General features: G+C 50.7%; 1 protein-coding gene across 1 annotated transcript in view; it reads right to left on the bottom strand.

Annotated features, from left to right (window-relative positions):
• Window positions 1–1,683, bottom strand: part of MVB12B (multivesicular body subunit 12B) — a 186,514-nt gene extending 184,831 nt beyond the window's left edge. The window contains exon 1 of the mRNA XM_021691486.1: window positions 1,467–1,683. Within this exon, the coding sequence (XP_021547161.1) occupies window positions 1,467–1,502 (36 nt within the window). The 5' untranslated portion in view covers window positions 1,503–1,683. The remainder of the gene's footprint in view (window positions 1–1,466) is intronic.
• Window positions 1,684–9,154: the final 7,471 nt, after the last annotated feature.

Genomic DNA, 9,154 nt, shown 5'->3' with positions numbered 1-9,154 from the left:
TGTACATACTGGGGCTACAAACGATCAGTTAGGGTGAGGTGTGTTTTCCAGGCCAGGAGGATTTTTTCCATGTCATACCTGATGAATACTATGCAACAAGGCTGGGTAGGAGAAAACCCGCCTCCCGCTCTGCCTGCAGGGTTGCAAACAGTACCTGGGGAAGGCCCCGGCGCCCAGCCCTGCAGCACCTTGGCAATGCTGTCATCCCAGGTTCACAGAGAAATGAACTTTAACTATAAAGCCTCTCATACAGATAGCACACTGCTCCCTTGTAACTGATCAAAGAATTACTACAACAGTGTGCTTATAATCCCTAAAAGTCAGCAGTGCTGGGCTTAACTGATGCTGAATATTGTTTCAGAATCAAAGGCGTGCCTCCCCCGCCCCAGTCTGGGAGAAAACTAAGCTACTGTATCACAGTTGAAAACTCAGGGGAACTTTGATATCATCTCTGTTTAATTTCCCCGGCCCTGTGAGCCTGGGGTTTATCTCGTTTTATCAACTCCTGTACTGAAATCAAAACCCAACTAACAGAGCTCAGACCCCTCTCCACCGAGGCCCTTCCAGCAGAGGGATGGGGTGGGGGGCAACAACTGCAGGGGGGAAGGGGGCGCTCCATCAAAGGAGGTGCAGCAGGAACCCAGACTCGGCCTCCCCACCGGCTCAGAAGCAGCGCCAGCACTGCCCACCCAGGGCTGAAGGCATGACTCGCACACAACTTTGGAGGAGAGTAATTTCAAAGTATTGGGGGGGGGGGCAGGTTAAATTGGGCTACTGTAATTGAAATGACAAAACCAGTGGATTAATTAAGTCCCTACAGAAAGATGAACTTGCAATCAGCTTGCCTGAAATCCAAAGTCAAGGGCACAAAAGACATAAACCGTCTGCCCGCATCCACCAGCTCGCGGGGCTGGGGAAGAGCAGCAGATAAGAGCAGTGGAACCTGGCGGCGCCTGGGTGGCTCAGTCGGTTAAACGGCTGCCTTCGGCTCGGGTCATGGTCCCAGGGTCCTGGGATCGAGCCCCGCATCAGGCTCCTTGCTCAGCGGAGAGCCTGCTTCTCCCTCTCCCTCTGCCTGCCTCTCTGCCTACTTGTGCTCTCTATCTCTCTGTCAAATAAATAAATAAAATCTTTAAAAAAAAAAAAAAAAAAGAGCAGTGGAACCTGACCAACAGTGGGGTGGAGACTTAGAACCGGCTGCCCCCCAGTGAAGGCTGCCACTGTGCCCATGGTGGGGCAGCTACTTTGCCTGTTTCCCATGGCAGCGGCAGTCTGCAAGAACCCAGGCCCCCTTCTGCCCCATGATTACTGGCACCTTTTTGCCCACAAATCTTTAGCAGGTACGGATGGACACGGCCTCATTCCCACTGGAGGGAGCCCACGGCCAGGCTTTACCAACGCACACCACCACATACACAAACACACCAACTGGGCTGCCTGCATGCAGCGAAGGTGCAGAGACCTACCTCCTCGGGAGATGGCAGGCTGTGGCCTGAGTCCATGCAGCACCCAAGCAAGTGGCCAGCCGACTCTTGGAGCTACTCATGGAGGACAGTGCACTGGCTGAGAGGTGTCCACTGTGGAACCTCAGAACGCCATCCTGGTGCCTCCTGCACTTGGTCTGGACCACTTTCCCCGTTAGAAGCCAAATCACCCTGACAAACACTGTTGAGTATGGTCAGGTGGCAACAGACCACAGGCTGCTGGGAAGGCTGCTAAGATATTAGAAAACTAAAGCAAATATTTTTCTAAGCTCTCCTAGATCGCAAAGAATTTTCCAGCTAGGGAACTAACAATGGTGAGCACTTCCTTTTCCCCAGTAAAGGCCTGTTACTTCTAATAAAAGAAACTGGTGTATACATGCAATTATTCTACCTGACCAATGCTTAGATTTCTATTAACCATTTGTATACCAAACGGATTTTCCACAAATCATGTGATACAGGCCTAGGGTTCACGTTGCTGCAGCTCATACAGTACAAGGCTAGATCCCAGAATTTGCTCTCCAAAAATAAATCCGGGATCAAGTTCTACAGCCCTGCCGCAGCCAAAGCCCTGCCTCTTACAGGCCCGACTCTGCACAGCCAGGGAACCTAGTGCTGGGGGTAGGGGGGCAATCTCCAGTACACTGTGTGCCCCACCCCCACCTGCCCACAAACACTGCAAACGAGGGTCAGCCCTGCCCTCTCCCATCAAGTCTTGGTGCCATATTGTCCCGTGGAGAGAAGGAAGAAGGAGAACCCCAACAGAAGGCAGGTGCTCTACAAATGGACACCATCCCAGGAGGACCCAAGAAACACGCTCTCTTGATGTGCAGGGACATAAGGGAAGTCACACCCTTACCCTGGTTTACAGAGTGAAAATGCCAATATTACCTCAACACCAAGCAAATGGGCTGCCAGGTGGGAATTCATCAGAACACCTGGCTTCAGGTCAGCCAGGCACGTCCCATCACCACCACCCTCCTCTCTGACTTTCACAGGGGTCTTGAGAGTTTCTTCTCATATGTTTTGTCATCTAATCTTTCTACCTGTATGCTGATGGCTTCCAAAATAACCTCCACCGCCCCGACTTTTCTCCTGAGACTCAGAGGTATGCATCTAGTGCCCTGCTGGCTGTTGCCACCCGCATGTCCTGGCTGAACGTGTCATCCTCCCCCTGAAGCATCTCCCATATTCCCAGTACCTGGCAGGACCTGGCACACAGCAGTAAGTCCACAAACATTTACGGAGAGCCTTTGTGTAAGCAGTGAGGGAGAGTTCGCAATGACGATGATGGACAATCCAACATTCTGGAGCAGGGATTCAAACACTAGCAAGGGTGAGTCACCTGGAGAGTCTGTTAAAAGACACTCTTGAACCCAGTCCCAGCGACCACAACAACAAAGTGTAGGATGAGGCCTAAGAAGCTGCATTTCTAACAAGTTCCAGGTGATGGCCAAATAGCAGGTCCACAGTCTGAACTCTGAGTACTAGACAGCAGGTACTCATTAGATGTTTGATGAATGAATGAACAGAAACAAAAACCTGAATGTGATTATCCATGGGGAATAGCCTCAGGAAGAATCCTTCAGTCTCTCCCTCCCCAAACAGGTCAGCCAAGAGCACTTAGTTCCTCCCATAGGATACCCGCCCCACCATTCAAAATCCAGGTCACATTCGGAGAACCCTGCTGTTCACCAAGGACATGGTCTTAGCACACACACGTGCACACACGCATGTATACACACATAGAAACACACAGCCTCGCCTCTCAGAAGGTTGTAGCACACTTTCCCCAGTAGTACAGTAGCTGTTCAAAGGTGTTATGTCCACCCAGTGCCTAGCTCACAGTAGGTGCTCAATAGATGGATATGGGGCGGGTGGGTGGGTGGATGGAAGGAAGGAAGGGAGGGAGGGAGGGAGGAAGGAAGGATGTATCAAGTTCCCATCATCCTTTCAAAACTGCCCCTCTTTCACTCAATTAAGAAGGGTACACAAAGCATCAAGGGCAATGGCAAGAACAGCCCCGTAGGCCCCTTCCGATGGCAGCGCCAGGCTGGGCATCGGTGAGCCCAGGACAAACACCACAATTCTAGGGACAGGCAGGCTGCAGAGGCGGGGAGGCGGGACTGCGGCACTCCCAGCAGCTCCAGAAGTGATTGTGACTTAGTCCAAGCAGGCTGGATGAGGGCCTGGCAGGGGCCAGGGGGTCTCCAGGCTGGTTGCACAGAAGACTCCCCTAAGGAGTTAGTAAAAGCCACAGCTGCCCATTCCAACCCCCAGGTTGTGATTTAACTGGTCTGGGCTTGGGCCGAGACTGGATAATGCATGGCCCAGGTGAAGTGCTACTATATCGGCTGATACGGCGACAAAAAAGACGCGGCCGCCACCCGTGGAACTCCTAGGCTGGGGGAAACATCCCAAAGAAAGGGACTGCCCATGAGGGGACACTGCGTTCTGCCTGGGTGAGCTGGGGAGATGAGAGGGAAGAGCGGGAGCTCAAGCTAGCCTCCTGGAAAGACAGAGGGTACAGAGTAGTGAAGGTACTGTAGGCACAAGATGCCGGATCAGCAGCAGCGTGAACGAACGCAGACCACTGGGGGAACTGCGGGTAGCAGATGGGCTCTGAAACAAGCTTACGAAATGCTTAAACAAACAGATAAACAAGAGTTCAAAACCTGTCTGCACTTCTCTGCTATTTCTAAGGTCTAAGCAAAGGGGAAGGAAGGAAGAGATTCGCAAGTCTTTCGTTCGTATTTCCTCTCCTGTTTAACTGTAGGCTTCTCGAACCCATGCCACTCCCTGCAGACTTCCATGGGCCTTGTCATTAGCTCAGTGGGGAAATGGGAACGGACAGGGTGCTAGCTCTGGAGTCAGAGGGCCCTGAGCTTGAATCCCGGCTCTCGTACTGCATACAGCTGTGTGACCACAGGCACGACAGCTCTACCTGCCCCAAGTGTCCACCCCCCTACAACGGGAATAATAGATAATAATATTTCCTCTACAGGGTTATATGGTATACAGAACTTATAGAACTTGCATCAAAAGAAACAACTGACAGAGGGAAATGGACCACCTATGGAATGGGAGAAATTATATCCAAACCACATGTCCGCTAAGGGGTTAAAATCCAAATCTATAAAGAACTCCTACAACCAAGCAACAACAACAACAAAAAACAAATACTTGGTAAAAAAAAAAAAAAATGGACAAAGGACTTGAGTAGACATTTCTCCAAAGATGATATACAGATGGCCAACAAGCATATGAAAAGATGCTCAACATCACTGATCACTAGGGAAATGCAAACCAAAATCACAATGAGCTGTCACCTCATACCCACTGGGATGGCCCCTATCAAAAGCCAAAAAACTAGTGTTGGCGAGGTTTGGAATATTGGAACCCTGCTGCACTGTTGGTGGAAATGGAAATGCAGCCATTGTGGAAAACAGTATGGGGATTCCTCAAAAAATTAAAAATAGAATTACTACTCTAGGGTCTGGCAATTCCACTTCTGAGTACGTACCCAAAAGAATTGAAAACAGGGTGTCGAAAAGATATTTGTACACCTGTGTTCACAATGGCATTATTCCTAAGAGCCAAAGGGTAGAAGCAACCCAAGTGTCCACAGACAGATATGGATAAGCAAAATGGGTACATACGTGCAGTAGAATATTATTCAGCTTAAAAAGGAAATTCTGGTACAAACTACAACATGAATGAACCCTGAAAACATCATGTGGAGTGAAATAAGCCAGTCATAGAAAGACAGATACTATATAATTCCACATATATGAGGGCCCTAGATAAGTCAAATTCATAGAAACAGAAAGTAGGATGGTGGCTGCCAGAGCCTGGGGGAGGGGAAATGGAAACTGTTTAATGAGTATAGAGTTTTGCAAGATGGAAAAGCTCCAGAGATTAACTGCATGACAATGTGAATATCCTTAATGCCACCGGTTTGTACACTTGAACATGATCAGGATGGTACATTTTATGTTCTGTGTGTTTTACAATTTAAAAAAGGCATCTACAAGTGTGGTTTTCGAGTTTCAGTAAGCAGAAGTACAACCCAAGGTTCTTACTAAACACAGAGATTCTGGGGTCCCCTTCCCCTAGATATTCTGATTGAAGGTCTGGGTGTGAGGCTCTGGAATCTGCATTTTCATAAACATCTGAGGGCTATTTAGCACACTAAGAATTCACTTATTCTGCTCTGGTTCTAAAGGGTCAAGGAATATTCTTTTGAATATTTTGCTTTGCTGATCAGTATCTGTTTAAAACATACACACACACAATGCCTTGTGTGTGTGTGCGTGTGTGTGTGTGTGTGTGTGTGTGTCTAGAAAGATCTCATGTTGATTCTAGCCACAGCCCAACAAGATGGTCCTCCGGTCCTCAGGGAAGGAGGAGCTACAAAGCTTGGGTCTGTGGCCCCCCGACTCCAGGCCCATGGGCCTCTTACATTTCAGCCTGCACAAGCTCATCTCACCAGAAATGTGTCAGGTAAACCAAACACGTGCCCACAGGCTGTCCCCAACAAGGGAGGTAATGTCAGGTACAGCCTGTGGGGGCTCGGCCTCCCTCACGGCGGAGAGGAGGAGAGCGAACACAGGCAACCCCACTGCCAACATGCACAGGACGCAGGGAAACCACAACTCTCAAGGGCAGCCGCAAGTAGGAGGCCAAGGAGAGCCAGTGGGGCCCGGGAAACACTGGCCGGGGAGGGCCTCCGAGAGAGCAAGAACAGCCTGAGAGAGGCAGCTCATTCAAGGACTCCAGGCCTCCCCTCCCACAACCCAACCAGCAAAGGAGACTCTGCTCATTCAACCGCAACCAACTAAACACAGTGTCCTCGGTCCACCACATCAGCCATGTAGTCATTTGTTATCTTCATCATCATAATAGCACCTTTGACATTTCCCATGCTTGGCTCCAACTCCATCATTACTTTCCAGTGTGGCAAAGGATGTCGCTCTTTGAACAGGAAGCATGGAGCACTTCCAACCTGCTGAGAGAGAGGGGCCCACGACTTTTGGATTCGGACTCCCCCAGAAGCAGATCTGCCATGAAACTAATAGCAATGAACCTTCGGCCACCCCCACCCCTTTCCTGGGAGGACCCAGCAATGTGTTCACATGGTCGGGTGGTTTGGTAAAATGTACAAAAGCAAGATATTCTTGTTTTCTTTTTCTTATAACCCCTCCCCACTCCAAACTGTCTAACCCAGAAAACCAGGGTCTGCCTCTGGCTTCCACCTAAATTTGGTGAGGACTCCCCCACACCCTCTGCAGTGCCACATGCATTCACATACATCAACTCATTCAGCCTTATGGGGTAGGTTATATTCTTATGCCACTTTTACACAGAAGGAAATCAGGATTCAGAAAGGTTCTGTGAGGGGCACCTGGGTGGCTCAGATGGTTAAGCATCTGCCTTCGGCTTGGGTCATGATCTCTAGGTCCTCGGATCGAGCCCCATGTCCGGCTCCCAGCTCAGTGGGGAGTCTGCTTCTCTCTCTCCCTCTGCCTCTCCCTTGTATTCTTTCTCTCTCAAATGAATAAATAAAATATTTGAAAGAAAGAAAAAAGAAAGAAAGATGAAAGAAAGAAAAAAGAAAGGAAGGAAGGAAGAAAGGGAAAGGAAAAGAAAGAAAGAAAGGAAGGAAAGAAAGAAAGAAAGGCTCCATGAGGTTCCATGACCTGCCTAGGGTCACTCAGATTGCAGGAAATAGACTAAGATTCAAATCCAAACCCCCAAATCCAAGCCCTGTGTTCTTACTCTTTCATCCCCTCCTAGTTGTCCTAAGGAGAGCTAAATAATAACCACAAACAAAAGGACACTGTAAAGAAAAAGTAAAAATGAAGCTACTCTTCTGATTAATAAGTTAACAAACACTTAATGATAATCACTAACTTTTACTGACCACTTGCCCAGTGGCAGACACAGAGCTAAATGCTTCTCTTGCAATAGTTCATTCACGGCTCACCATAATCCTATGAGATAGATGTTAGCCTCACTCTACAGATGAGGAAACTGAGGCTCAGAAAAGTTCATTAATTTATGCAAGAACACACAGTAAGTAGGAAAGCCAAGGATTCAGCTGAGGTCTAACTCTAAAGTCCTTGCATTTAACCATGGTGCACTGCTGCAGCTGGATGTGGGGAAAGCCCATCAGTGGGATGGAGGCAGGCAGAGAAATGCCTTCAGCATAAATCAGGAGTGTGGCCTAAGAGCTAGGAGGAAGGAAGGAAAAATGTTGATCAGAAAAGATGATTCTGGGCTCAAATGAACCAATCAACTGGTTCACATGGGCCTTGATGCCCAGATCCCAGCAGAGGTCCCATCTCTCAGAGGCTCCATTTAAATATTCTCTGCATGGCCCAATATCTCAAAGTGCCACAACAATTTCCAGTGAACAAGAAAGGTGTCCCCTATGTCCTGTAACTAACCTTCTGAGTACCCTGAGCTTTTTGGTTTGTCTGGGCAGAGCTTATCCCCTAACTTTTCTAAGGCTTCTCTGGTGCAGCTGAAGACTTTTTTCCACCCCGTGTGAAAATGAGATGGGATCCAGCCAGCTGTCGAGAAATGTACGATGAGATTATACCGAGAAGGAACCAACAAAGACAAAGGCCCCTAAAGAGTCACTGGCCTGCTGTGGCTTTTGTGGCAGAAATCTGAGTGGGCTCTGGCTCTTGAGTGGGGGCGGGGAGCAGAGAAGTGGCAATAACCATTTGCCTTTTGCCTTCTTGGGGCCTTCCTCTCTGTTCCTTGCTGAAGAGGCTGAGAGGCAGGGGACAGAAGAGTCACATCTTCAGTAGTGAAAAAGGCTGATACTTTAGGAAGAATTGTCTGTTGGTAACAAAGAGGACAAAGATGCTCATGGGTCTGCCTTCTTCACCTAGGCCTGTTGCTGGGGATCTGATGTCCCCTGGTGCTCAGCCATAGCTCTTGTACCAGCCCCTGCCCCGGAGCCTCACTTAGGCTGCAGTCTTTATGGGGTGCTCATCAACACACCCACCACGCTTCCAGGATGGGTACTCTGGGTCTTGGGTGCCCAGGCCGGGCACCTCACCTTTAGACAGGTGCCCTGACATTTGGGTGTCCTCTCTGCTGTGTCCAGGTCACAGAGAAGGCCTCACCCCAGATGATGCTCAAGGCTCAGGTGCAAGCTGGTCTGCACCCACGTGACCACACAGAGCTGAACCCCAGGCTGGGCCAGTGAAACGACTGTCCCCAGTCTGTGCAGGTGGCCGCAGAGGCCTGGGCACAGGTGGGCCGCCTCACCACCTACCCGGGCGGGGGGTGGCTCTCGGGGACCCTCACCTGTCCGGCCCGGGGGGCGGGGGATACTGCTGGCAATCGGATCCCTGATTTCCCTCCCGCCTGCCCGCCGCAAGGCCAAGCCGGTGTTCGAGAAGTCTCGGCGCGCGCGGACTCGGGGCAGAGGCCGCCGGGCCTGTCCCCGCGGTGGGCCGGGCACCGAGCCCGCAGGCCTCGGCGCGGCCCGGCTCCGCCCGCCCGCCCGCCCGCCCGCCCGCCGGGGCAGTAGGGCCGGCTCAACCGAGCCTCCGCGGCGCCCGGCCCGCCCGGCCTCACTTAACTGTTTCCCGCTGGGGCGGCGGCGGCTGCGGCGGCGGCGGGTCCCGGCTCCGTCTCACGCAGAAGCAGCT

The sequence above is a fragment of the Neomonachus schauinslandi genome, chromosome 13, assembly GCF_002201575.2.
Source record: "Neomonachus schauinslandi chromosome 13, ASM220157v2, whole genome shotgun sequence".
Classification (NCBI taxonomy): Eukaryota; Metazoa; Chordata; class Mammalia; order Carnivora; family Phocidae; genus Neomonachus; species Neomonachus schauinslandi.
Note: the sequence above shows the minus strand (reverse complement) of the source record. Positions and strands in the feature narration are given on the sequence as shown.